This window comes from Melanerpes formicivorus, unplaced genomic scaffold (genome assembly GCF_026170545.1).
Source record: "Melanerpes formicivorus ecotype bairdi unplaced genomic scaffold, bMelFor1.0.p_v2 SCAF_123, whole genome shotgun sequence".
In the NCBI taxonomy this organism is placed as follows: domain Eukaryota; kingdom Metazoa; phylum Chordata; class Aves; order Piciformes; family Picidae; genus Melanerpes; species Melanerpes formicivorus.
Window position 1 is genome coordinate 261,998 of NW_027142475.1, and position 26,348 is coordinate 288,345.

Sequence of the window (26,348 nt, forward strand, 5' to 3'; positions counted from 1 at the left end):
CCCGCAGCACACAGCATTGCAGCCTCTGTCCAATTTGGCTGCCTGCTCGCTCCCCATCTGCTAATGCAGTTAGGGTGCACTTACCCCTTCCCACACCCTCTACCCCAGCACACAACCTGTCCTTCCGCCAGCAGCTGGGAAAGGGGAGTCCATCTCTGCCACAAAGCCAGAGAGGAGTGAGGACCTTGCTCCCACCACTGGCTTCTAAGCCTGCACCCCACACTGAGGAAGGGGAGCCAAGCAGAACCCATCCCACCCAGGCAGGGGCTGGTGGGAGCTGCACCACAGTTGCTGTGACAACGCAAGGCTCTTGGCAACAACATCACCGTAAATCAGCTGCCAGACAGCTCAGTCGGGAGCCGAGGAATCCCGGCCCCACCCGCTGATCTCAGCGCTCCCGCGGCACAGCTGCGCTCTGGAGGAGGCTGCAGCCCTGCCGGCATCGCACCTCAGGCTCTCTGTGAGATGAAGGCTGCCCGACACGTGCTTGGGCTGGGGAGGGCACAGAGACCAACTGTCCTGAACCTGACCCTCTCTGAGGGGAGCCACCTCTGAGGGCTGGTGATGCCATACACGGCCCCAAGTGCTGCCAGAGCTCAAAGACCGAGTGTGTGCCTCTAGCCACCGCAGCACGGTCAGGGACATCACCACCACTGCCCCTTGTTGCATGATAGAGACAAACCTCAAAGTCCTCACACAGCAAACTATGGCTTCACACCTGTAGGCCAGCCACTGCTCAGCCCAGCAGGGTGGGTTTAGTGGGTCTTGGATCTGGCTGCTGGCATAAACACATCACCCAGCACTATGTTTGCTGGGAGAGGGGCAGGGGCAAATCTCAACTCTCCAAAACAGACACTGCTCTCTTCTTTCTACGGTCTGGCTGTTGGCAGGCGCTGCCTCGTCACACAAACCCACAGCTCCATCACACCGTGTGGCACCTTGCCCGCCTCAGACCTGTGCACACCAGTACTTGGCATTGCACAGCAACCCCAAATGCACCAGAAGTAACTCAAAAAGCACCTCATCACCCCTGCCCTGCTGCTGCCTGGTCTCTGTCTGTGCTGCCTGCGGTGCTTCGCTGGGGAATCTGCCCTGCTGCAGCCCCTGCCTGGTGCCCAGGGAGGGCTGGGGTCTCACAGGGCAGCCAGAGGGCCCGGAGAGTGGCCGGCCCTTCGACACAGCAGCTGGATACCTCCTGGGGCTGCCAAATTCCTTGGGTTTTCTGGCAGCGGCTGAAGGGGACGCGGTGAAAACGTGTCAGGAAGCTTCAGTAAACAAGGTCCCGGCGCGGAGCGGGGGCCGGCCAGGCCAGCCCCGTTCCCAGGCTCCCCGAGGGCCGCCGAGGACGGAGGGGGCACTCTGGGGACAAGCGGCGTCTCCCCGCAGTCGCCCAGGAGCCGCAACCGGATTTAGAGTGGAGAGAGCCTCGTCCGGCCTCCCACGCGCGGCCAGCTCCTCTGGGGTCTCCCACACCAACAAACCCACTGCCGACCTGGACGCCGGGCTCTAGCTGCTTCCCACCCACGCACGCCCGAAGCCTTGTGCCAAGAGAATTTTCACAGCTGAAGGGAGTTCGCCTACAGCTCCTTCGCGCACCCCTCCCTAGGAGTGATGAAGGGAAAAGTAAATTTATGCTCTCTGTCCGAGCTGTGAAGTCTTTTCCGCACGTCACGAGTCCCCTGGGCCGGGACTCCCACCACAGGCCGGGGTAACGGAGCCCCTTCTCCATCCCAAGCCTGCCCCCGAGGCGCTGCCCGCTTGGAGGTCCCGGCAAACAGGACACCCCTGGCCCCAGCGGCCTCCGAAAGGCAGCGGCTCCCGGGGAATGGATCCCTCGCGTAGGTGTCCCACTAACCGAAGCTGCTCCCAGTCCTGCCCAGCGCTCGGTGTACCCTCCCGGACCCCGCCGCCGCTCACCTCCGCTCTGTCGCTCCAGCAGTCCCGTCCCAGCTTCGCGGCCGCTGGTCCGCGTCTGCCGGTGGCCGCGTCCCCGCCCCAGTGCCGGCCCCGTCACGCCCCGCGGTGCCGGGGGGCGGGGGACGGCACTGACCCGCCCCGGCCTCGCTTCGGAAGGACCCCAGGACCCGCAGCACCTCCTTTGACAATACTTTTATTCGGTTACAGTCTCGGGGTTTCTCCGCGTATACTGGAATGTGCTCTATTCCCTACCGGGCAGGGTTACAAAAAGGGGGAGCTCGGTTTAAATATTGCCCTCAATGACTTAAGAACAAAAAAAGCTCCATGGATGCTCCAGCTAACCCCAACTCCATTTTAAAATCATACAAGCAGCTCTCACACAGGACCGAGCAGAGACATCATCGTTGCCTACGGTGCTAGGGACAGGGCTCACTCACCGGGACAGGGATCTTCAGGGTGACTTCCTCTGGGGTGCTGCTGGCAGAGAGACCACAAACTTCTTTGGCAGGGAAACCAGGAGACTCTGCCCCTGCAGAGCCGCTCCTGGGGAGCTTTTAGGACATTTGCTCCCCAGCTGCGTGCTCAGGGCCACTGGCAGCTCCCCAGAGCCCTGGCTAGTGGCGAGTGAAAGGCCAGAGTCTGGCTGGGAGCACAGGTCAGCGAGATGAGGCAAATGCTGCTCCTGAAGCAGCAGGAGTAAGATAGACTCTAGGACATGACCAGAGTGCTGCTCACATGCAGAACAGGCCCCAGTTTCATGGCATCATCATCTCCTCGTCCTTCACTCACACCCACTGAGAAACATGAGTTTGGGCCAGGTACTGACACAGAAGCTGAGTAACTGAGTCTGCATGGCCAGGTCTTCAAGCTCCCAGACACCACAAGGACCCCAAAACCAATATGCAGCTGGTTCCAACCAAATTAAACTGCCTCCAGACCCTGGCCCAAGAGCTACCAGAGTAGCAGACAGCGAGCCCATGCAGGGACAGTTGTGTCTGGATGCTCGCCTGGCAGCAGCAGGAGCTAAAGCGCCCCGAGTCTCTCCCCCCAGACACTGCAGGGGAACAGCAGTAACTGTGCTGGGCAAGCAGACAAACTTGGTGTCTGAGGTGGGGGGGTTGTGGGAGGGAAGATGGACCCCAAGGCCAACTTGCTCTGATTCTACCAGACAGAAGGGTGCAAAGAGGCGAGGTGCCTGTTAACCTCTGCCACTGATGGAAACGAGCGCTGAGGGCTGAGGAGGAATCCAAACAGCAGCACCAAGGAGGGAGAAGCGCAGCGATGCTTCAGGAGTGAGGGAAACTATGTCTGGGAGGTGCTGGAACTGAGCTTGGGGACATGCCCAAGCCAGGTTCTCAGGGGAGATCTTGCTCTTCTGCTGGCCAGTAAAAAAACCTGCCAAAGAAATTTGTAGTCTTTCCCCCCACGAGCACCTCAGTTCTCTGCCAAAAGCGCCTGTGACCCAAGCCCGCTGCGGGTGGCGGAGCCACGGCGCTCAGCAGAGGGGGGGCTGCAGCGTTCCCAACATTCAGAATAAACTTCAGCCTCTATTTTTTTTTAATTTAAAAGTTTCTTCCTTTGCACTCCCCCATGGCTGGCGTTACAGGATTTCATACTTGTCCACCAGGAAGGTGGTTTCAGTGGAAAACCTCACAGGGCTGTTCCCGTCTACCTGGGTCACTTTGGAAACCTGCGGGGACAAGAGGCAGAGTTAGGCCAGCAGTGTGCTGCTCCCCCCGCGATGCTGGGGCAGGCACTAGGGGAGAGCCAGCCCCGAGGGAAAGAGCAGTTCCCAGGAAACAGGACAAGGATTTTCTGTGCTGTGAGTGAAGGGGCAGCTGCTAAGCAGCCAGGGCAGACATCCCCATGCAGAGGAGCTTCTTGGCTCAGAACACTGATGGATTCCTTAGAGAACTCCGAGGGGAGTTACTCAGAGGCTTGAAGGCACAAGGAAAAGCGCAGGCAAGCTCTGGGCAGCAGAGGCTGCCGGTGGTGCTTGCTGGCACTCTTGGATCCAGCTGCTGGCTAGAGCCAGCAGGCCCAAGCAGCGCAGCATGGCGATCGTTAGCCAGCCTGGCAGCGGCAGCCGTACCTGTATGTTGCAATAGTTCTTTTTGGAGACGAAGGAGACGTGCACTGGGAAGAAGTCATTGGGCTGCCCTGCTATGCTGAACTCCAGGCTGCCGCTCTTGTTCTTGGCATCTATCACTGGCAGGCACCACTCCAGCAGGTTCCGCCGGCTGTCGTGGCGATACTCGCCATCGATCTCCCCGATCACCGGGGCACCCACGCCAGACCTAGAGCAGGCAGCGAGAGGGCCCCATTGCTCACCTGCACAGAGCTAAGGGATGCTAATGCAGGCAGATGGCCTGGACAGTGGAGCCAGCAGAATCCAGGACAGCAGAGGTTAGTGCTGCCTGGACAAGAAAAGCTACTTACGGCAAGGGGATGGTGATGACGACATCATTCAGCTCCAGGCTCTCCTCTTGCAATTCATATTCGATGTTAACGTCGCAACTGTTGCCACTTTCCGAGGGCCAGCAGTTAACTGAGGGCACAGAAACATGATGTTGAACCATGCCCACCTGCTGTGGGGTGCAGCCTTTCAGCAGATGAAAGCACAGCAAACAGCCTCACTCCAAGAAAAGCTTTTAGTTTCTCCAAGAGCCTTACAGAAACTGGAGGCTACTGAGAGCAGCAGGCACTAGCCAACAGAAGACACACAGCATCCTACGGGGGGCCACACTCCAGAGGCCGGAATGAGGCCAGGCACAAGCCAGCAGCAGGTAAACACCAGCCTGTGCCGCCCAAGCCCCCAAGGCAGGAGCACACTCACTTGTCAATGGGATGAAGGACTCCTCTGTGGTCTGCAGCCTCCACTTCAGCACACCCACATCGCTGTTGATGGGGAATGACTTTTCTGGGTTCTTCAAACCGATCTGCGACTCCGCGGTGAAGAGCTTCTTGTCCACGTTTGGGTGAGTCTGGAAGGGGAACACGTGCCCAGGATGCAGCTCTCAGCCCGAGGGAGCTGTGCATGGGTAGTGTGGACTCCTGCAAGACAGGCCTACACTTCCTGGAGTATTTTCCCTGACAAGTCTTAAAAGACCAACCTGGAGACCCACCATCAACATCTCTCTTAAGATGAAAAAAACTCTAATGCTGCTGGAAAGAACACCCTGAAACCCCAGAAATGCTGCTTCCCTCAGCAACCTGAACACACACACAACCCTGCAGCCAAACTTGACCTCACAACAGCAGCCTGAGCAGCTCTGCAGAAGCAGAGGAATTCTGCAAGCCTATGTTTGAGTTACGTTAGAAAGAGGTCAGCACTGGGTTTATCTCCTCTTCCCCCTAAAGCTGCACATGTGGGACCAGTTAGGAACTAGCTTGTGAGATGTACTGATAAGGAACCTCCTGTTGCACACACAGCCCTGCAGCTGGCTATGTGTGGATAAGCTCCTTGTGAGGAGAAGGAAGGAGCAGAGAAGTGTATCAAAGCAGCACAGCTTCCAAGTGATCAGTAAGGTCACACAACCAGAAGGAGAGAGGGGAGGATGAATGCCTTAGGAATCTCTGAAGCTGCCATTGCTGACTGTAACCAAGGGCTCCAGCAGTGGTCTCAGACACAGTGACAGGACACAAGTGGACCTCAGGAAGCAACAGCTCCCTAGATAAGTAAGTTAACTCTTCACAGGCACAGCAAGTTTACTCCAACACCCCCCACAGCCACAGCAAACAGACAAGCACCAGCAACACGCCCGGCTGCTGCTAAGTCCAGGTGAGCTCAGACAGCACAGCAGGCCGTAGTGCTGCGGGACAGGAAAGGCTGCCAGGGCAGGAGACCAGTGCAGGGCTGCGCTTCTCAAGAGAACTTCAGTCTCTGCAGCACGAGCTGGCCCTGTGTGGGACTGCTCCTCTTTGCTGGGGAGGCTTAGACCAGAACACAGCACAGCAGCGTGCTCAGGGACTTCTCAGAGTCTGGGCCAGAGCGGCTGCGGCAGCGCGGGACACGGCGCAGGCTTTACCTGCAGCTGCACTCCCCTCTTGTCGTCGTTCTCCACGTGCAGGCGGATCCGGGAGAACTTCTCGTCGGAGATGTGCAGCATGATCATCCCATGCAGCTCCATGTTCTGCAGCCCTCCATCACGGCCACAGGTCAAGGAAATTTTCTCCTCTATTTTCATGTGCACACTAGGCAGACAGAAAGCAAACAGAAACATCAAGTCCCACGCTGGGCATCCAAGGGGCAGGACAAGAGAGGAGCGCTCAGCAAGGACCGGCTACATATAAGGAGCCAGGGGGTGACAGAGCTCCCAGGGGAACAGTGTAGGCAGCACAACAGAAGCTCCAACAGGTGAACTCAGGGTGCTCTGGGGAGCGAGTCTGCGCCAGATGGGACCCCACAGAAACAGCACTGACATAAGACTGGGACAGGCTGCTCACTCAGCACAGCTCTGCTGCGCGCAAAGCAAAGCATGAAGGCCTCTGCTGAGGCTGCAGCAAGGCAGGTCCCCCTGTGTGTCTGGGCAAGAGGGAAACCAGCTGCTGCTCTAAGGAGAAAAGGCACAGGAAAACTCCCAGCCTCAGCTAAGCCATGGATACACATCCCATTAAGAAACTTCCTCAAAGTAGTTGTCTGCCTTTTTGCTGCTGTGCTTCCCAAGATTTTGCCACCATCTTTTAAAATGAACCAGCCAAGCAAGCACACAGGACCAGTGTCAGGATAAAGCCTCTTCTGGGAACAAAACACAGAAGCCAGCTCATGAAGCCACATGGGCACCGCAGAGAGCTGTGGGGAGATCTCTCTCAAACTTACCTCTCTGTGTTAACAGGAGGGGCAAGAACTTTGGCTGCTTCTATAGAGCGCTTGCCTACAGGGGTCATGATGTTCTCTCCTTCCGATTTCAGCTTGTCCACGAAGTTGTCCACCTCCTTCCCCTTTGCACCAAGTTTCAAGGCTTTACTTGAACCTGAAGGCCTAAACAAAAAATATCTCCAGGTTGCCTCAGAACAACAGATTCCTCCTTTCTCAGTCATCGTCCCAGCAAGACAGTGTTCCTTCTGCAGCCCCGTTCTGGCAACGGCATGTGTGAAACTGATGCCACACGCAGGCTGCTAAGTTTTAGTGTAGACCTAGGTCCTGTTTGTCAGTTCCCAGCAGCTGGGACCTCTTTCTCACACAAAAGGAGAAACTTTCTGCTCATCAGACTCCAGAAAGATGATAGCATGCAGCTGTGGTACACAGCACAAATGCTCCTTGATAATAAAATGGGGGGTGGTCTCAAGGAGGTGCATCATGTACTGGCCTACAGCCAGCCACATTCAGGGCTTAGAGGTGCACACAGGGCCATCAGCAAAGCTGAGGGAGGCTGTACAAAGGCAGGACAACCTCTGCCCATTCAGGAACTGCAGGACAAGGCTACACAGACAAAGGACTGATGTGCCAGAGCGTTCATTTCAGCCACAGCTGGCTCCAGGGAACACTTGCTGCCTGCTGTACACCCACCTGGCTGGCGCTGGTGCCACTTTGGGCTTGTCTGTTTCAATGATGGTCTCTGTGATCATGGCTGCCGTCGTGCCCCCGGACACGGCTGAGCTGCCAAAGCCACCAAACCCGGGCGCCTTCTTGCCCTGCCTCTCGGCATCCCTCCTGGCCTGCTGCAGCTCCTTTGCTTTGCGCCGCATCTCAGCTTTCGCTTCGCGTTCCTGGGTCTGAAGGGAAGGACAAGAGGCTGCTAGAGCCTGGCAGTCCCAGCAGCAGCAGTTCAGTGCATCTGCCCATAGAGGCTTTGCAGAGGGAGGAAATGAGGCTGGGAAAAGCACAATCCTTCTGTGACCTGCCACAGGAGCGACCCTCCGTAGGCCAAGAGCCGTGCTCCCCGGGCAGGCTCCTGCGCAGCTGGCTGGCAGCTGTCCCCACTCACCTCCCGCACCGCTCGGAAGACCTTCTCCTCGTGGGAGTCCATCTCGGTGAAGGTCCGGATCTGGGCCAGGTTCACGTTCTCACGGTAGCCCAGGGCCACAATTTCATCAAAGGCAAAAATCAGGTCAAAGCAGTGCTCAGAGATCTCGTTCTCCTCCAGAGCTCGACAGTACTCAGGGATCTAGACAGGGGAAAACATTCTGAAGGAGTGTCTGTAGATGACACCCTGCAAACCTTTTTTTCTCCTACCCCAGAGCTCCACAGCTGTGCTAGACTCTCTCCCAGACCAGACTCCACGAAGCTGCTCCTCCTGACTTGAGGTAACTGATAAACAACAAGTTTGCTTTTCTTAGTTTCTCTACACTAACACACTTATACAACCTCCCAGCTTAACTGCAACATCAGCTTGGAGGAGCCCAAACACACACTGGGGCCAGTGAATTTCCTGAGGACCCTGCACCTGAAGGAGGCAGCTGCACAAAGGTGCTGCTCCGAGGCACATGCAGAGGCAGCGCTGCAGCTCGAAGGACCACGCACCGCAGCGCTGCCCTGCTTTGAGCAGGAGCACAGCTGCTGTCTTAACAACGCAGAGAGTAGTTAATGCCATCCCTGCAGTCTTACTGAAACCCAGCTAAGGGGCTTTTAGGTGCAACTCAGAAACACCACTCAGATCTCAGAGCTCCTTCCAGGCCAGGAAGAGGATCTGGACAATCAGGTTTGCAGGTAGAGGCAGCGAGCGCCTCAGCCCCAGCTCACCGAGAGGCTCCCTTACAGCCACACTGCTCTGGGCCGTACAGGCACAAACTCTGCACTAAGGGCAGGTCCTTACCACTCGAGAGAAGAGTCGGAGTGTTTCTAGGTCTTCCAGAATGTTGCTGTTCTTGGTGGTGATCAGCACCATGTAGAGCTTCTCCATGGGCTGGTACACGTAGCGCACGCTCTCGGTCTCCACGAAGGTGTGCTGCTTGCCCGTGTTCATCAGCTTCGGGAAGGCTGCCAGCAGCCCCTCGATGCGGGTCCGTGTCATCTCCACGAACTGCCGGGAGACAATGGCCTTCCCTGCCTTCGTGCAGACAGCCGCTGCCAACAGCACCTGCGCGGGAGGGGACGCTGCGGAGCCGCTCTCCAGCACGGCGCGGCCCCGGCGGCGCGGCCCCGCTGGCCCCGCACCGCCCTCACCCCTGCCGTGCCAGCAGCGCTTTTTCCTCAAACACCACCTGAGACCCTTCTCTGTGCCCAGAGCCAGGAGCTGAGCTGTGCCTAGCACAAAGCCACCTCTGCTTTTCACTTTCTCCGCTCGGCTCTGCTGCGGCAGCGTCCTGAAGGAGCTTTCCCTGCTCCGAACCAGGCTCTTCCTCCACCCGCAGCACTCTAACAACTTCCTTCGGGGGAAGCTCTCTGCTACCGAGTTTTCTGCCAGCCTGGCCCTTACAGCCACACACGCTTTAGAGCGGCATTTCTTCACAGTGCCACACTGGCAGTACGGGCAGGCCAACAAAGCACTGGCAGCTCATTAACTGCAGCCCAGAGGTGCCTCTCCCAGGTGTTCCAGAGACCTTAGCGCACCACCAACGAAAAAAGCAGTGAGACAGCTCCACCAGTCTACACTTTCTCATTCTCTCAGACTACTGAGACCTCCTTGCACCTCCCTCATAAATCCGCTTCTCAATTGACTTCATCAGGATGACTCTGTTTCTGCAGCAGAGCTCTTTCAAATTCTCAGCTGCTGTTACTAATGGGCAAGCACCACAAACTCTCACGCAGACAGGTTTCACGTCCCACCTCTGCCCCAGGTGGGCTGTGCCTGGTACGGGTGCCCTGGTAGAAAGAGCCAGGCTCCTTCGGGGCTGCCCCAGGGCCCTGCACCTCGGGGACAGCTATCTCCTGAAGTACTTACAGGTCTGGCACAAGCCCGGTCTCTGCAAGCAGTCCCCGAGCGCCCTCGCCAAGGAGCAGGAGGCGGCAGGGACCCCGCGGCAGCGCTGCTCGGGACGGGAGCAGCGGCGCGGGCGGGCGAGGAGGGGCAGGACAGAGCCGCGAGCGCTGCACTCTGCCCCGGCACGGCGGCAGCCAGGGGCAGCCTTGGCCGCACCCAGACAACCTTTACAGGTGCCAAAGGCTGCGGCCCGCGGCCCCCAGCCGCTCCGCCGAGGCGGCACTGCGGCTCTGCCAAGCGCTGCTCGGCCTCCAGCGCTCCCGCTCGCCCCGGGCACGGCCATCCCCGCGCCCCCGCCGTCCCTCCAGGCTGCCGGCCCCGACCCCCAGGGCGGCAGAAGAACCTGCCCCGATCTGCTGCTCTGCCGTGCCCCCCAGGCCACGGGGCGCCGGCTCCGGCCCCGGCCTGCTCCGGGCCCGGCCACTGCCGAGGCCTAGGGGCCAGGGCGGGAAGGGGCCGGGGACTCCCCGACGCTCCCCCTCGGCCCGCTGCGGCAAGTGGCAGCCCGCGGCTGGGCCCTTACCATGGCGGCGGCAGCGCTGCGCTCCGCGCTTCCTCCCTGCCTGCCTCCGCACACGGCGTCCTGCGGGCAGCCCCACAAGATGGCGGCGCCGAGCCACGTCCCCAGCCGGAAGAGCCGCCACGCACGGCGCGCGGGGCAGGGCTGGCCGCGCCCCCGTTGACCCGCCCGGCCGCTAGGCGGCGCAGCGGAGACCTCGTCGCTCTAGCCGACTAGAGGCGAGCGAGGCGGGCACGTCGCCATGGCGACGGCGGGACGGCGCGCGCCGGGGGTGAGCGGAGCGGAGCGGGGCAGGCAGGGCCGGGGCAGGCAGGGCCGGGCCGGGCCGGGCCGGGGCCTCACCGCGCTCCTCCGCCTAGACCCGCCTGGTCGAGAACCATCCGCACGGCGAGACCCTGGAGCTGCTGGAGGCTGAAGTTACGCGCGGCGCGGCGGAGAGGCCATCCGGGGCCCGCCCCCGGGGATCCCGCCGGCCGGGGCTGCCCGCAGCGGGCAGCGGCGCGGCCGATGGCGGCAAGGACGAAGAGGGCAGCGGCGGCAAGGTAGGCGTGGTGCCGGCGGCAGGAGGGGCCACCCGACCCGGTGATGGCCGGTGGTGAGTTCCGGTCCCAATCCCCCAGGAGCAGGCGGCCGCCTCCGCTGCCCTCAGCGACGACGACGACGACGACTCGGAAGAGGAGGAGGATTCCTCCGAGGATGACTCGGAAGACGACTCAGAGGAGCACGGGGCTGCGCTGGAGGGGTGAGCGGCGCCGCCGGCTGGAGATGGCATGAGGGGCTCGGCCAGCCTGCTGGCAGGCAGTGGATGCCCCGGAGAGCAAAGGATCAGCTCAAACACACCACTGAGCTCCCGAGGATCCTCTTGCTCCTCTGCTTTCAACATTAGTAATCCCCCGTCCCAGGGTCCCAGGCTGCTGTCCGGATGCCTGCCTCTGTGCAGGGCTCCTGCCCACCTTCTGCCAGCCCTGCAGGAAGCTTTCTGACCACAGACAGTTGCCCATCCCTCGAATGCTTCTTTCCATTTTCCCGGCTAGGAGGCCTGAAGCCAGACATCACACAGGGATGTTTTTCCCGTGCAAGAAGTCTTATTAAGAGAGGATTGCACTCCCTGGATTTTGGGCTCCTTTGGGAAGTTCTGTCTCAGCTGGGCTCATGTGGCACTGGTACAGAGCCTGCCACGCGCTGATCTCTGCCACGTTTCCCCTCCTTTCTCTCCTCCTTTCTTTAGTGATTTCAATCTGGCAGATTATGACTACCTGCCGGTGTCCTCTGAACTCAGAGAAGTCTTTGAGTACATCAAAAGGTGAGTGGAAGGAGACTGATCCCACTCTTGGCTCTGCTTTACTGTGGCACGTTTGACAGGACAGGTCATGGCCACCCACAATGTGCTTGTGTTATTTTCCAGGTACACTCCCAAGATCACAGAAATTGAACACAAACTGCAGCCTTTTATTCCAGACTTCATTCCTGCCGTGGGGGACATTGATGCATTCCTAAAGGTAGAGTTGCTTCATGTCCCCCTAGGCATTCCTGTCCCGTGAGCCGAAACGGAGCGTGGCGCTGGTGCAAGGGGCAGCCAGGCAGCCACCTCTCTGGCAGCACATCTGGAGGCTGGGGTGAGGCCTGTGCTCCCTCTCTTCCAACACTGCACTACATCTTGAGAGAGCACATCTGTCCTCAAGGGGGATTTCTGCACCACAGGGAGGCCCTGTAAGGCGGCCCCAGCATCCCCTGCTTGGGGTTGCCACAGACATCTGGGTCTCTGTGCCTCTGCAGGTTCCCCGTCCCGACGGCAAGCCGGATAACCTCGGCCTGCTGGTGCTGGATGAGCCATCCACCAAGCAGTCCGACCCCACGGTGCTCTCCCTTTGGCTGACCGAGAACTCCAAGCAGCACAACGTCACCGTGAGTGGGGTGGGGAGGCCACGCTGGCTGTGGCTGGCTGGAGCACAACCAGGGTCTCTGCTCTGTGGCTACAGTGTCACACCACTACAGAAACCTTGGCTTTCAAAGCAGAAAGAAATAACCTCCTCCTTTAGCCTCAAGCCCCGGTGGGTCAGTACACTGCTCGAGGAGAGTCTTGCTATAGGCTTTGGGTCTGCTTCCTTCTGGTGAAGCTTTGTGGTAGTTTTAGGCTATGCCTTTAAAATTTTTCACAGATCTTGAGCAGAGAAGTAGTAAAATGCAAATAAATCACTGTTGCTCTCATTTGCTTCCAACTGATCTGGTCTGGCACAGTTAATGTTGGGGGGGAATTTCAACCCACCACACCTTTGGTGTCAAAGGTTGTTGGTGTTTTGTTTGCCAGCTGCTCTTCTGTCTGCAGGAACCAGTTGGTGTAGTGCTGGGTGGTTAATGGGGAGCAAATGCAGGGCTGGCCAAAACTCCCCCAAACCACAAAACACTTCCAGGTCTATATTTCTGTTTTCAGCATGAGATCAAAGTGAAGAGTTTGGAGAATGCAGAGAAGAACCCCAAAGCCATTGAGAGCTGGATTGAGAGTATCAGTGAGCTGCACTGCTGCAAACCTCCTGCCACAGTCCACTACACCAGGTGAGCCACTGTGGCAGTTCTTCCCACACCCCTACAGCCTAAGCTCAGCTCAGTAGGAGACCATCAGCAAAGTCTAGGAGTAGAGTAGAATAGAGTAAAACCATCAAGATCTCTCTGAGAGGGAGAAGGCTTGTGGATTTTCAGAGTCATCCCATGATCTGCATGTGCTGAACGCCGTCTCCCTCTCTGCACTTCTTTCTCCCTCCATAACTTGGATCAGTCTGACAGGTAGCACTCAGAGCTTTGCAGGCTTAAGCTTGACTGATAAATAAAAAAGTCCCCACTGAGAGGTGCTGCCTGCTCTCATCTGGTAGAGCAGGGCCTGTCCTGTTACAGCAGCCTGACAGGAGGAACCCATTCCAGTCATATGTGACCCTGAGCTTCATGTTCTCTTCTGCCCTGACAGGCCAATGCCTGACATTGAGACCCTGATGCAGGAGTGGTCACCAGAGTTTGAGGAGCTCCTGGGAAAGGTTCGTTGTGCAGTCGACGAGCAGCTGGCTCAGCATGTGAGCTGGCACCACCTTCCCTGCTGCATTTGATGCCAGTCCTGTCTGTTCCAGGTGGTCCTCCCGACGGCGGAGATGAGCTGCGAGCTGGCCGAGTACATCGACATGGTCTGCGGTGAGCGGGGAGGCTGCACTGGGGGCGTGCAGCAGGCCCTGCCCGGCGCCCTTGGGGCAAGAGCTCTGGCTGCAGGCTCAGCCCCAAGCAGGCAGGACCATCCCAGCTGCCTTCAGCAGTCTCTTGTACCTTTGCCTCTGACAAGCTAAAGCCCAAGGGCTCACAGGCTGTGGGGTGCTCAGCCTTTGCTTGCAGCCCTCACACACTTCTGTTCTTGCAGCCATTCTGGACATCCCTGTCTACAAGAGTCGGCTCCAGCCCCTGCATGTCCTCTTCTCCCTCTATTTGGAGTTCAAGAACTCCCAGGTACGCAGCTTGACAGGTGCTGCTCCCCTTGGCCTTGGCTCTGCTGGGCTGTAGGTGTTTGCAGAAGGATGGGGATCATTTTATAAGCTGCCCTTCTCCCTACTACCTTGACATCATTCAAGGAGCCTCTCATGTGCTGTGAGGCTGGAATGCTGCATTTTAACTCTCACATAAGACCAGAATGCTCTTCCCACCACAGTCAGGGCAGCTGCAGAGCACACAGCTTGTGCAGAGCTGAAGAGGCTCATGTGACCTCCAGTTCACAGGTTCACAGATTGTGTTGGGTTGGAAGGGACCCTTGAAAGTCATCTTGTCCAACCCCCTTGCAGTCATCAGGCTGCCAAGGGCCACAGCAAGTCTGATCTTGAATGTCTCCAGGGACAAGGCCTCAGCTACAGCTCTAGGCAGCCTGTTCCAGTGTCTCACCACCCCACACTGTGCTGATCTTCCTCCTGATGTCCAACCTAAATCTGCTCTGCTCCAGTTTCAAACCATTGCCCCTCATCTTATCCCCACAGGCCCTTCTGAACAGTCCCTCCTCAGCTCTCCTGTAGGTCCCCTTCAGATATTAGAATGCAGCTCTGAGGTCTTCCTGGAGCCTTTCCTTCTCCAGCCTGAACAACCCCAATTTCCTCAGGCTGTCCCCTAGCAGAGGTTCTCCAGCCCTCTGGTCATCTTTGTGGCATTCCTTTGGACCCTCTCCAACAGGTCCACGTTCTTCTTGTGTTGGAGGTACCCAGTCTGAACACAACTTGGAGCTGAGGTCTCACCAGAGCAGAGTGGCAGAATCACCTCTCTCCCATCTGCTACTTTGCAGTAACCTGTTCCTTCTCCTGCAGCATTTCAAGTCCCTGGCTGACGGGAAGAAGGGCAGGAGCTCGCCCTCCAACCCACCCTCACAAGCAGCAGACACGGAGGTGTTAAGCTATGCCTGAAGCTTCACGTTAAACCCTCATGCCCTGGCTCAGCATCTGCTGCTGCTGGACATCAGGGTTTGACCAGAGCAGCCCAGGAAGCAGTGCTCCATGCTCCAGAAGCCTCCAGTTTTTACAGATGCTGCTGAGCTGTTCTGACTCATCACATTTATTGCAGAAGATGCCTAATTACTCTGGGTTTGACTCATTCACAAGAACCTCAGCATTAAACCAGCTCTTCCCAGGGACAAGCTCCCTGTGCCACAGCTGCTGCTGGGTAAAGGCTCCTCCAGTGCACGAGACAAGTACTGGAGCAAGTGGAAATAAACCCCGTGCTCAGACACTTGGATCTGCTTGGTGTGCTCCAAGCCCTGATGTGGGGATCTCCCCTGTCCTCTGCCCCCCACTGTGGAGTCCCTTTTCCTGTGCTTGAGTCCCTTAGCAGCCTCCTGGGAGAAATAACCAGCACGGCACAATGCTGATGCTCAACTTTATTGCTGCGGGGTTGGTTGTTGCAGGCCTGCCCTGCTCACCCCTCTGCCACAGCTCTGTGCCAGGCACAGAGGATCACACAGGAAGCATGGCTGGGGCTTGACCTTGCCCCAGGAGGAGTCACAGCACTGGCAGCCTGGCAGAGCCTGGTTATAAACAGCTTTGATATGTTTTGGTTGCAGTTGACTATTGGTAAAGCACACAGGCTAGGTAAAAACGTGCCCAGAACAACAGTGAGGCTACCGAGGCCTGCAGCAGGTAGCTTACTGTGTAGTCAGGTGGCTGGTGGGCACTTGCCATACAGCACAGCCTCCCTGGCACCCTCGGCTGTGCTGCTTCAGAGGCTTGTACATACCTGGCTCGTGGTCAGGTCTCACAGCCAGATTTCATCACTGCTGGTGCTGGGCACTTTGTAGATGCGTCCAGACACTGGGAACTGGATCAAACCTGTGAGACAAAGACAGTGTGGTGCTGTTGCCTTTTGGGTGGCCATAAAGGATGATGGTTTTCAGGGCTGCTTGCCCACTTGTGCCCCCTCACCAAGCTTGCTGAGGACCAAAGGGTTTTGTGGCCCCAGTACAGTGCTCTCCTCTCCCCTGGCACCAGCTCCTATGTCCTTAGAGGAAGCTGTGGGGAAGGGAGGGGACATAAGCTGGGACATTGGGCCCTCACCCCATCAAGCCCTGTGGCCCCACCTGTCCCCTTGCACCAGCTCCGACAGGTCTCACCGCTGGGCTCCTGTGCGAAGTCGCTGAGGCGCAGGTTGGGTGGCAGTGACTGGGTCTGGCGGGGCTGGCGTGAGCCCGGGGGCAGCAGGAGACCAGAGCCACGGCAGTGGGAGCAGTGGCTGAGCTGGCTGCTCTCTTCTGCTCCCCCCTGGCCTGGCACTGGCTTGGCCCGGCGGCACACAAGGCAGGCAGCACAGGAGCCCAGGCTGAGCAGGGCACCCAGGGCCACAGCTGCTCCAACAGCAACGCCCAGGAGGGGTAGTTCCACGCGAGTATCCAGCAGACCTGTACAGGCAACGTGGCTCCCTCAGCACCCTCTGCAGAGACACTGCTCTGCACCCGCCCGCCCCACCCCCCACCTACCTGGGGGTAGGATGGAGGCAGTGGCAATGCCCACGCTGTTGGCAGCACTGACAGAAAAGTTGCCGGCTGCGCGGCCCAGGTGGACACGAAGGGAGTGGTTGGCCAGCCCTGGGTAGTGTGTGGCGCCCAGGAAGAGGAACTCAGAGGCGTTGGCCATCACGTGCCCATCCTGGTCCACCCAAGTGACGCTAGCAGGGGGGTTGGCTTGCACTAGCACGAAGAGCACCAGGAGGAGCCCAGCATCTTCCACCTCCTGGTAGCGGGCGTCTGCCTGCAGGATCTCCGGCTTGTCTGGGTGACAAAGAGAGGCAGTGAGATGGGCAGGAGGGACAGAACAGCACAGCCAAGAAAAAGATTTATCAGGGCCAGAAGCCCTCCCCGCACCTCTGGCCAGAGCAGGGCCAGTGCTGCGGACCTTACACTGCACGTCGAGGAGGATGGAGGCGTTGTAGGTCTCACCGGTGGCCAGGTCTGTCAGGGAACAGTTCAGCTCGCGGTCGGTGCGCCGGGCAGTAAGGGTGAGGGTGCTGGCAGTGCCCGTGGCCAAGCAGTTTGCCTTCTGCCTCCGGCCGTCAAGGTACCACTCCAGTGCGGCACCGGGGACCGGCCTGGGGGCCCGGCAGGTGAAGGCGCTGCTCTCCCCCTCCCGCAGCGTACACACTGTCAGCCGCTGTCCGTCGATGGTGGGACCCAGCTCCCCCAGCCCTGCCAGAGAGCCGGCGGCGCGTCAGAGCCGCAGCGAGGTCCTGCTGCCAGAGCCGCACACCGGACCCCAGAGCAGCCTCACCTGCGGAGCAGAGCGCCGGGAGGCCAACCAGCAGCAGTGGCAGCAGCAGCAGGCGGGCGAGGGTAGCCCCCGCGACGCCCCATAGCACACGGCCACGCTCAGCGCTAGGAGAGTGGCAGCTGGAAGCGGGACAAAAGCCGCGGCCGCGCCAGCTCCCTGTCATCCCGGCGCGCTGCAGAGCCGGGGAACGCGGGCGGGCTGCGCCTTACCTGGAGCATTGCCGCTGCCGCGTCCAGCCTGTCCCGCACTGCGGCTCTGCGCCTGGCTCCGCACGGGGAGCCGCGCAAGCGGCGCAGGGGCGGACCCGGTCCGGCTCTGAGCATCGCTCTCCACGGGGCCCCGCAGTCACCCTCCCTGAGCTGCGGCAGCGGCGTCGGTCTTGCCGCAAGGGTGGCCAGAGACCACCCTACCAGGACAGGGGATGAACGTTCCCCCGTCCCCCATCCCTCCTCTGCAGCGGAGGGTGCTTAGCACCCTGCTCAGCCCAGCACCCGGCTCGGCCCAGTCTTACGCTTCCGGGGCCGCCCATGGCACTGGAAGCACCCCACAAGCATCTGCAACGCCGCAAGTAGAGCCCAAGCGCCAGGGACACGGAGCTTTATTGGGGGTGGAGCGGAGCCGGGACTAAGCGCGGCTCTTCCGGACTTCCTGTCCCCGCTGTCAGCCAGGAGGCGGCAGGGGCTCAGCGGGATCTCCGATACGGGAAAAGGCTTTTCTCCGGCAGCAGGGACGTGCCTGGCTGGGCCACGCCGGGAGCGCAGCTGTAACCGCCTCACCCGCTGCTGGTGTCGCCGGGGTTGCGCAGCCGTCCCAGCATCTCGCAGAGCATCTGGTTGCAGAGCGCCGAGTAGGGGTTGAGCAGCACCAGCTGCCGCCGGGCGAAGGCGCTACCCATCCGCGCCGCCCGCTCCAGGTCCCGCCGCGCCTCCTCATCGCGGCCCTGCAGCCGGTGGATGAGGCCGCGCTGCACAAAGCTCTGGCAGGCGGCGCGTCCGCGGCCCCGGCTCAAGCGGATGGCGGCGTCTAGGTCTCGCAAGGCACCTGGCCAGGGAGAGAGAGGCGTCGGGGTGGGCTGGGGGTCGCGGGAGGCTGCCCGAGGCCCGCTCGTCCGTCCCCGTGCTGCTCACCTGCCACGTCCCCCCGCAGCCGCAGGGCCTGGGCGCGGTTGTTGTAGCCCGAGGCGCGCTCGGGCAGCAGCCGCACAGCCTCGCTGAACCTTTCCAGGGCCGTGCTCACGTCCCCCGACTCGGCGGCGGTGACCCCCTGCAGCTCCAGGTCCCGGACCTGCTCCAGCAGCTCCGGTGTGAAGGCGTCTCCTGCAGCAGCACAGAGGGGAACCCTTGGCCGGGGCAGCGGCTGGGCGTCGGGGTCCGGCTCCGGGCTGCTCCCGGCCCTCAAAGCCTCCTTCCCCCGACCGCTCCGCCATCGATTCCAACATCGCCTCACCTTCCTCCTGGACATCCTCCTCGTCCTCCTCGTCCAGCCCAGGGATGTCCCCAAATGGGGTGCTAGGGTTGAAGATGGTCTGCAGCACAGCCCTGTCATTCGCCGTGGCCATGGTGCCCTCCGTGCCGAGGCCCCGTGGCCGGGCGGTGGGATACGGTGCAGCAGCCTGGGGCAGGTTAATATTCACCCTGCAGAACCGCTTCACCCAGCCCTGTCCTATCCCGTCCCGGACACCAGCCCCACCGCCTGTCCGGCCCCACCGGAACAGCCGCAGCTCCCCAAGGTGACCCATGCAAGCTGGCAGCAAGGAGCCAGAACCTGCTGTGCGTCTGCTGCAAGCCCACCACGGTCTGGGGGGCGTAGGAAGGGGCTTCCCGGACCCCACGCAGCCCTGAGCTCCCATCCCCACCGGTCACCCGTGGTCAGAGGCTCCAGAAGTGGAGAGAAGGGGGCGGGGGGGGGGGGGGGGGAAGAAGAAATCAAGAGCAACCCTCTGCAGCAATAAACTTGACATGTTTATTAATTAAACTATCACTTAAATAAAAAAAAGTGCATAGAAAATAAACATGTTTAAAAACTCCTTTTTTTTTTTTTTTCTTTTCCGTGGTTTTTGTTTTGTTTTGTTTTTTTTTGTCGGTGTTTTTTTTTTTTTTTTTTTTTTTACAACTATGTACACTTTTTATTTTTACATTCAGTCTTTTGCAGAGCTTTCAGCATTGTTTTAAACTATTAAAGTATTTCCTTCTTCCCTGTGGCAGGGAGTTAACACTGATTTACTTTAGACACTTTCTTCTTTTTTTTTGTTTTGTTTTTTTGTTGGTTTTTTTTGGTGTTTTTTTTTTTTTTTTTAAAAATCCACAACACAACAAAACCCAAACAGCCAACCAGAAGCTTGGAAGAACACAAGAGAGAAAAGAAAAAATCGTTATACATGATAAGTTGTCAAGAAATGTACTCCTAGAACATAACCTTGCCTTTGCTGAGCTGCTTTAAAAATGCTTAGTTTTGTTTAAACAATTACTCACCTACCTGCAGTTACTAAAGAGACTCTTTATGTCCAGTAAAAGAAACACCACAAGAACAGCTCTCGGCTGAGAGACAAAGCTATTGTACCTCGAGAAAAAGATACCAGGAAAGCACAGAGCACACTGCTGTTTGTTTGTTTGTTTTGTTTGTTTCCCCCCCACCCCCACCCCCACTATGCAGGTGGTTCCCCAACATCCATGACCAAAACGAGAGGAAGAGAAGGAAGAAACCAAGTGGTACAAGTACTGACTGGGAACACGAGGGCCGGGGAGGCCGTGCCGCCCGCCCCCGCTGGGGGAGGGGGAGCACAGCGCGGCCTTCCAGGCTGCGGGTAGCAACTGTAACACAAATCCTTACCTATAGTGTTAAGAGAAGTAAAAGCCATGGAGCGATACTGAACTAGGCTTGGTTACACGGTGCATCACTAGAGTAGCTCCTATATATATCGTATTTATAGCTATAAAAACCTCGTCAGCGTCGAGAGTGGACCAGTAGCATGGGTTTGGGTGGCGTGATGCTGCAGGGAGCCGTCCCGCCGAAGAACCTGGTATTGCTCGGAAAGGAAAGGAAACCACACAGAAAAGATGCCCAGCCCTTTGCAATGACCCGCGTCTCCTTGAACAAAACCACCTCCTCTGTACAAAAGAAAGAAACGTCCGAAGGTTCCATTTATTTCAGCATTTTCAGATCCCGCGATCTGCGTCAGTCCTTAGAAAATATACATTCATAGGGAGAACTGCGCCGCGCCGGCCGGGCCGGGCCCGGGGGGGCGGCGGCAGCGAGAGCAGCTGCCGGCTGCCCGCCCGCCATTGGCCCCGGGGCTTGCCGCGGCACAGCTTCCCGGGGTACAGACAGTTCCACTGGCCACAGCGGCTCCCGCCGAGGTGGCCGCGATGGGGATAGCAGCAAAGCGGGCAGCCGGCCGGCCCCACACCTGGGTCTGGGGGGCTCCCATGTCAGCCGCTGTCCCCGACCCTCCTCCCTGCCGTTCCCGACATGGGGTGGCGTTGGGCAGCATTTCCCAGCCGGAGCAGATCCACCGGAGGCGGAAGACGCTCCTCCATCAAGGGGACACGGCAGGGCCGAGATACTTGGATAACCTCACAGGCCTGGCCGAGGCAAGGACCAGAGGGGAAAGGGCTGGAGCGGCTGTGCCCTGGGACGGGGCTGAGACCGCCCAGGGGCCAACGCGCTTCGGCCACCTCAAGGTATGTGCGTTCCCAAACTGTCAGTGCATCAAATCATCTCAGTAACAAATGCAGCGTCAATGTGACTCTTCAACAGCTATCACCAAGCAATCATCACACAGTGCAATAACAATAGGACAGCGGCAGGTCCGGACCCGCCGAGCGACTTAGGGTCTGAGGAAAAGGCCTAAGGCCCGCAGGGCATGGATTTGGGATGCCCTGTTGAGAGCACTGGGGAGTCTGCAGGTGCTCCCACCCCTGTCTCACCCACGGCCGGTGCCATTCCTAAGTCACCCTCACCCCTCCTGCTCCCTGTGAGGCTGCTGACTACCCCCAGGGGCAGCTGGGAAAGCAAGGGCACTTCCCACATCTCCTTCTGGCAGAAAAACCTCTCTGCTTTTGAGAAAGAGCCTGGGTGGGTGTACCACCAGCCCACAGGTCCCGCCTACTTTCCCTCAATTTTCCTTTTTAAATGCCCAGAGGCTGCCAGCTGGGCAAGGCCAAGCCTTGCTCCCACCCAGAGCACGGACAGGAATTCTGACAGTCAGGCTCCTCCTCAGCTGGGCAATTCTCCTCCTTGCCCCCATCCTGATGGGTGAATCAACTTTAAGGTCCAGCCAAACCTCCTGGAAACACTTACTGAAGTCAAAAAGGCAGAACGAGAGTGAAAAACAAAACCAAAGTGTGACACCCCCTGGAGAAAGGCTCAGACTGTGCCCAGCCAGGTACCCCTATAACCGTCCTATCAAAATAAAAAACTCATTAGAAAGATTCTCTTAAATTAGGATAACACCACTGTTTAAAAAGCCTCGACATAAGTGCTTTCCCCTATGAAGTGCTTCTCATAGAAAAATATACAAAATATATTTACATTTATAAAACCTTAAATACTAAACTGTAAACAGAACCGAGTAAAATCTGATGATGTCACTTGCCAGGCTTGGGGTTCTTGACTTCCTTCTGGGTGTTTGGTTTGGGAGGTGTGGAGCAGACTTGAGCAGGAGGAGGTTTTACACCACCTTCCTTCACCAGGACAGGGCCAGAGCCTTTCCATGGAGCAGGCTTGGCTTCTCCCCTCACCGACTGCACCCTGCCAGTCGCTCACTGACTTCCTGGGTGCTCCTGGGACCTCACAGACAAGGCTGCTGCTGAGCTTGCTGAGCTTCAGTAGCGCTTCCCATACCTTTCAGGGAAGGGGACAGGAACACGCCCAGAAGACGTGCCACCGTGACAGGCATCTGCCTATGGGACTGCCCTTCTGCATCCCTGCCTGGCCCTAGGACACTGCAGTGAGGCCAAGCACAGCTAATCTCATGGGAACCTTCACCAAGCCCTTCTCAGCTCCTGCTCTACAGCAGTGTGTGGTCAACCCAAGCCAGCCCTCGCTCCCCAGCTGTCCCTCAGACCAGCTCTGTGACAACAGAGGCACTGCTGGTTAGAAGCACCCTTGGCTGGCAGGACAGAGGAGGAAGCTGGCAGAGACTGACAGCACTGTGTTGGCACAAGCCCCTTCTCTGCATGCAGGCAGGGGTTTTGGAGTGAGGTGCTGGCCAGATTTTCCTCAGCCTAGTTGCAGGCTGCTCTGTGCTGCTCTCCCCCGTTCAGCCTTCCAAGAGGAACCATCCACAGCATCCCCCAGCACCATACAGCCAGCTCCCAGCGGTGTGCTGCGGACACTGTGCTGGAGGCAGTGCAGACACGCATGGTCCCAGTGATTGCTCCCTGCAGAGTGCAGCCTCCCTCCTGGGGAGGAAAGCTCACACCATGCCTCCAAACCCCAGACACCCTCCTTGAGCTGTGCTGGGAGAGGAGGATTCAGCATGCTGAGCTGAAGGGGAACAGAGGGACGGGAGACCCACGATCACTCCTCATGCTGGGGCCCAGACCAACCTGTCCTCTCCTGATTGTTAGCCCCACACCAAGAAACAAACACCAGGGCAGGGGGAAATAAGAACAGCAAAACCATAACCACTGCGGATCTTCTCCACTTGCCCACGTCCTTCACAAGGGTAGGTGTGCACATGCAAACATGGAGATGCGACTCTGACGAGAGACAGCTGCCAGCCAGGCCCCTGAATCCAGCCGACCTCTGTCCCTGCCTCTGCCCTGCTGTCCCATTGGAGCAGCCAGGGAGGGGTCACTCCCAAGTTTTGGGTTGCCCCAGGCCCATGGGGGCTCACTTGCAGCCAGAGAAGTTCTAGTTGAGAAACTTCCTGCACTTCTTGGCGCCGCAGTTGCAGGGCAGCTTGTTGCTGGCGTCCTCGATGGGGAACTTGTAGTCGTAGGTGAGCTCCTCCCCGCGGTAGATCTTGCGCATGGCGAAGATGACGATGTGCTTCTGGCCATCGATGTTGATGACCCGGGAGTAGCAGTTGGGCTCACAGGAGTGGTTGATGAAGCGAGCTGCGTTCCCGTGCATGGTGGCATCCACCACCTCGGAGTCATCGATGCGGAACATGTAGCAGCCGATCCCCTGTGCACGGAGGACAGCAGAGTTAGCTCAGGAAATGGAGACGGTGCCGCCCTGGCAAACAACCTGGCTCATTACAGGGACAACTGTCACACCTTTAAGGGCACCTGTGACCTCTCCTCATTTGTCTTCTCAAGCTCCTGCTTGAATTGTTTCATGCCCACAAGCTTCAGATCTGGACCAGACTGAAACCCTTCCCAGCCCAGGAAGTGCCTCTAGAGCTCCAGCAACAGCAGAAGTACCCTGAGAAGTCTGAAACCCCCATTTGCCGTGTTCCAAGTGCAGCTTTCAGCCTGTCCTACCTTCACAGCCACTTTCTAGTTCTCCCAAACTCTTTAAGAACTTCTCCAAAAGCCCACAACTCACCTTGCTGTCGTAGTATTTCTCCCGTTTGTCAGTGAGGATGGAGCGAATGACATTGCCTGAATATTCGATCACCATCTCACCTGCATCGATGTTCCTTTTGCAGAACAGACCCCGGCCATGGATGGGAGACCTGAAAGAGCGACAGGAGAAGGGAAGCTCAGAGACATCAGACTGCAGACAACAGGTTACTCATCACATGGATCCTTGTAGTGCTCTTATTCTTCTGTGATGTGACGCTAACAAGAACAGCAGGAAGGTTCTCCTGCCCACAGGCCCAGGCTGTCACCAGGGTGCGCTAGCAAGCAGCAAGTCCTTTGTGCTGAGGATTACTTTTCAAACATGGAACTTGAGCATGGAGGAGTGGAATCCCTCCCCCCCGTCTCATTTTAGTGGTCTGATTTCACAGCAGGTTCCCAGTTTTCACCTCCCTCTGCCCCAGAGGCAGCAGCAGTGGAGCCAAGCTGTACCTGTAGACACCAACCGCCTCCTTGGAGGTCTTCTTCAAGTGTCGGAAGCGCATAGGCATCGGCAGATCCATGCTGGTCGCCCGCCTGGAACAGACATTGCCGAGGATCAACCTTTGTGCGAGAGCCTATGCCATGCTCCCTCTGGGATCTTCTCTAAGACACAGTGACTGTGGCACTATGACACTGCAGCCCACTGGCCACACAACCAGAATCAGCTCAATGGGTTTACATAGACGTTTTCCTCCCTTTTCTGCCCAAGTTCTCATCAGATTGGTCTACACTCACAAGGAAAAGAACCATTCAGAGGAAGAGTGGTCTGGCAGTAGCCACCTTCAGCCAACAGTTCTCTTGCTGTGGTAGGAGTCGTCTCTGTATGTGCTACTGCTTGGTAGCTGTCAGATTTTAAACATCACCTCAAAGAACAGTAACTAAGTCACATCAGCTCACTTTAACCCCACAGCATTACTGCCCCCTTTGCACCTCAAACCCTGCTGCTCACCGGGCTGATTTCAGCTGCACTTCTTCCTCTTCCTCGTCATTGGGGTTGTACTCTGGTGGCTGACGGTGCTTAGAAGCCAAGAAGTTAAACATATCAAATGCTGATTTCCTGCAATTTAGAGAGAGGAAAGGAAGTTTGCTCTACTGACTTAAAATAAACATGTGGTTGCCCCAGCAGCTTTGACGTGTTCAGTGCCAATGGGGCTAGCCGACGGGCCCTCAGCCTGAACAATGCCAAGGACGAGGCTCCCCACTTGCCTCAAGTGGACTTCAGCCCTGGCAGAGCCGTGTGGGTTCAGTGGGGGTTCATTGGCCTCCTCTGGCTTGTGGAATCTGAACTTGTAGTTGTGGCAGTGCTTGGCTCCATACAGCTGCTCAATCAGGAACACAACTGTGTCATGAATGATCCCCAGCATCCTCAGACCATTCACACCTGGAAGAGGAAACAGAGCACAACACAAACCCTGCTGGCAAGGCAGACCTGGAGCAGGATGCAGCAGCCTGTCAGACACAGCTGGGTGCTGGCCTGTAGCTGTCAGAGGTTCAGTCACATCATGGGGAAGAAGTTGTCCTCCCCAGCGGGGCCTGAGCCCCAGGCCGCTCACAGAGGCTCTGTTATGCTCCCACGCGTTCAGATGCGTGGTGCAGAGGAGGCTGGCACTGGAGGGTACCTGCAAAGGACAGCTGCTTCAGGCGGGCGTTGGAACGAGCCTCCTGCACCTTGTCAGTCAGCGACTTCCAGGCATCTGCAGCACAGAAAGAGGAGACCAGAGTCAAAGAGCACCTGAGCACCAAGGGCTGCCGAAGCTGCTCCCTTCCTATCACCCTTGTTTTGCTGCATCTTATCAGGTTTCCAGAAGAACAATGGGCCACCAGCAGACTTGTGTGTGTGTGCTGGATGCTGCTTTCCAGCAAGCTCTGACATTCAGTGGAGCTAACGGGAGAAGGTGAGGTTTGCTGCCTTTCATGGGCCAAACACTAAGATCCTTGCATCCACTTGCTTCCATCCTCTCCCAAATTCACTCTGGCACAAAAGGAAATAAATGCCTTCAGCTTGGATCCCCTACCCTCTGATTCCCTGGTCAACTGATAACACAAAAGGGGGCAATGCTCTATAGTCCACTGGCTACATTCCATTGCAAAAAACCCAAACCAATGAAATCCAGACATCGCTAGGAGCTAGAATTGTTCTAGGGCTGGAAATCAAGAGATTAATTTTCTTCTAAATCTATAAAAAAAGCAAGCAGGATATCCTCCAAAGTCCTAACCTGACCGAGCATGGAAAGCTAAAGCCAGTAGAACCCGAAGCGCCCTGGTCTCACCTTCGATGCTCTCTGCGCAGATCTGAAACCCATCATCGCTAGAGATCTCAAAAACCAAACCTTTCTTTGGCTTCTTCTCACCACTACACTCTTTCCTCTTCTGTTCTTGCTGAAGCCAAAACATAAGTGGGGAGCTGAAAGTGGTCTCTTCTTCCTCGAGAGCTTTTGAGCCTAGAAAAGACAGAAAGCAGCACAAAGATGGAATCTGGGTAGAACAGTGGCTGCTCCACAATGGAAATTACTTAACTTGACTTTTGACTGCTAAATCCACCCAAGAGAAACAATCCAGATAGTGTTGTAGTTAGAATGTGAACTCTCAGTGTTGCAGTTAGAGTGTGAAATCTCAAGTGCTGAAGTTCCCACAAACTGAAATAGACACAACTATCCAGCCAGTATCTGTTAACAGCAAGCAAAGCTTTCATCCCCTCGGTGCAAGGAGAACAGGAAGGGCAGCTCTCAGATTTTTCCCAAGAGAACAAGACACACAAACCCCAACATGT

At 57.6% G+C, this 26,348-nt stretch overlaps 5 protein-coding genes across 7 annotated transcripts in view; 1 reads left to right on the plus strand and 4 right to left on the minus strand.

Annotated features, from left to right (window-relative positions):
* Positions 1 to 2,097: 2,097 nt before the first annotated feature.
* ARCN1 (archain 1) lies at positions 2,098 to 10,434 on the minus strand. The gene is made up of 10 exons (XM_068167832.1): positions 10,303 to 10,434; positions 8,673 to 8,936; positions 7,845 to 8,024; positions 7,427 to 7,632; positions 6,737 to 6,898; positions 5,946 to 6,111; positions 4,754 to 4,901; positions 4,357 to 4,465; positions 4,010 to 4,214; positions 2,098 to 3,607 (listed from the first exon to the last, which is right to left on the minus strand). Exons 1-10 carry the CDS (start codon positions 10,303 to 10,305, stop codon positions 3,518 to 3,520), a joined length of 1,533 nt encoding a protein of 510 aa, XP_068023933.1. The 5' UTR covers positions 10,306 to 10,434; the 3' UTR covers positions 2,098 to 3,517.
* Positions 10,435 to 10,507: 73 nt separating this feature from the next.
* Positions 10,508 to 15,039, plus strand: IFT46 (intraflagellar transport 46). Its single transcript, XM_068167833.1, has 11 exons — positions 10,508 to 10,570; positions 10,659 to 10,841; positions 10,920 to 11,041; positions 11,528 to 11,602; positions 11,705 to 11,798; positions 12,076 to 12,204; positions 12,731 to 12,852; positions 13,259 to 13,325; positions 13,416 to 13,476; positions 13,697 to 13,782; positions 14,622 to 15,039. Exons 1-11 carry the CDS (start codon positions 10,541 to 10,543, stop codon positions 14,715 to 14,717), a joined length of 1,065 nt encoding a protein of 354 aa, XP_068023934.1. The 5' UTR covers positions 10,508 to 10,540; the 3' UTR covers positions 14,718 to 15,039.
* Positions 15,040 to 15,172: 133 nt separating this feature from the next.
* On the minus strand, positions 15,173 to 17,570 carry TMEM25 (transmembrane protein 25). Of its 3 annotated transcripts, none has more exons than XM_068167831.1 (6): positions 17,067 to 17,570; positions 16,700 to 16,984; positions 16,280 to 16,570; positions 15,917 to 16,201; positions 15,729 to 15,815; positions 15,173 to 15,635 (listed from the first exon to the last, which is right to left on the minus strand). In XM_068167831.1, the coding sequence occupies exons 1-6, from the start codon at positions 17,227 to 17,229 to the stop codon at positions 15,562 to 15,564; spliced, it is 1,185 nt and encodes a 394-aa protein (XP_068023932.1). In that variant the 5' UTR covers positions 17,230 to 17,570; the 3' UTR covers positions 15,173 to 15,561. The 3 variants fall into 3 exon arrangements, with proteins under 3 accessions (XP_068023932.1, XP_068023930.1, XP_068023931.1); XM_068167829.1 differs by having other exon boundaries at positions 16,664 to 16,984; XM_068167830.1 differs by lacking the exon at positions 15,729 to 15,815 and having other exon boundaries at positions 15,884 to 16,201; positions 16,664 to 16,984.
* Positions 17,571 to 17,647: 77 nt separating this feature from the next.
* On the minus strand, positions 17,648 to 18,753 carry TTC36 (tetratricopeptide repeat domain 36). Its single transcript, XM_068167834.1, has 3 exons — positions 18,513 to 18,753; positions 18,194 to 18,382; positions 17,648 to 18,107 (listed from the first exon to the last, which is right to left on the minus strand). The coding sequence occupies exons 1-3, from the start codon at positions 18,622 to 18,624 to the stop codon at positions 17,839 to 17,841; spliced, it is 570 nt and encodes a 189-aa protein (XP_068023935.1). The 5' UTR covers positions 18,625 to 18,753; the 3' UTR covers positions 17,648 to 17,838.
* A 253-nt stretch (positions 18,754 to 19,006) lies between these two features.
* Positions 19,007 to 26,348, minus strand: part of KMT2A (lysine methyltransferase 2A) — a 41,786-nt gene continuing 34,444 nt past the window's right edge. Inside the window, 7 exon segments of the mRNA XM_068167828.1 lie at positions 19,007 to 23,198; positions 23,562 to 23,691; positions 24,029 to 24,112; positions 24,528 to 24,635; positions 24,785 to 24,959; positions 25,198 to 25,272; positions 25,849 to 26,019. Of these exon segments, the coding sequence (XP_068023929.1) occupies positions 22,923 to 23,198; positions 23,562 to 23,691; positions 24,029 to 24,112; positions 24,528 to 24,635; positions 24,785 to 24,959; positions 25,198 to 25,272; positions 25,849 to 26,019 (1,019 nt within the window). The 3' untranslated portion in view covers positions 19,007 to 22,922.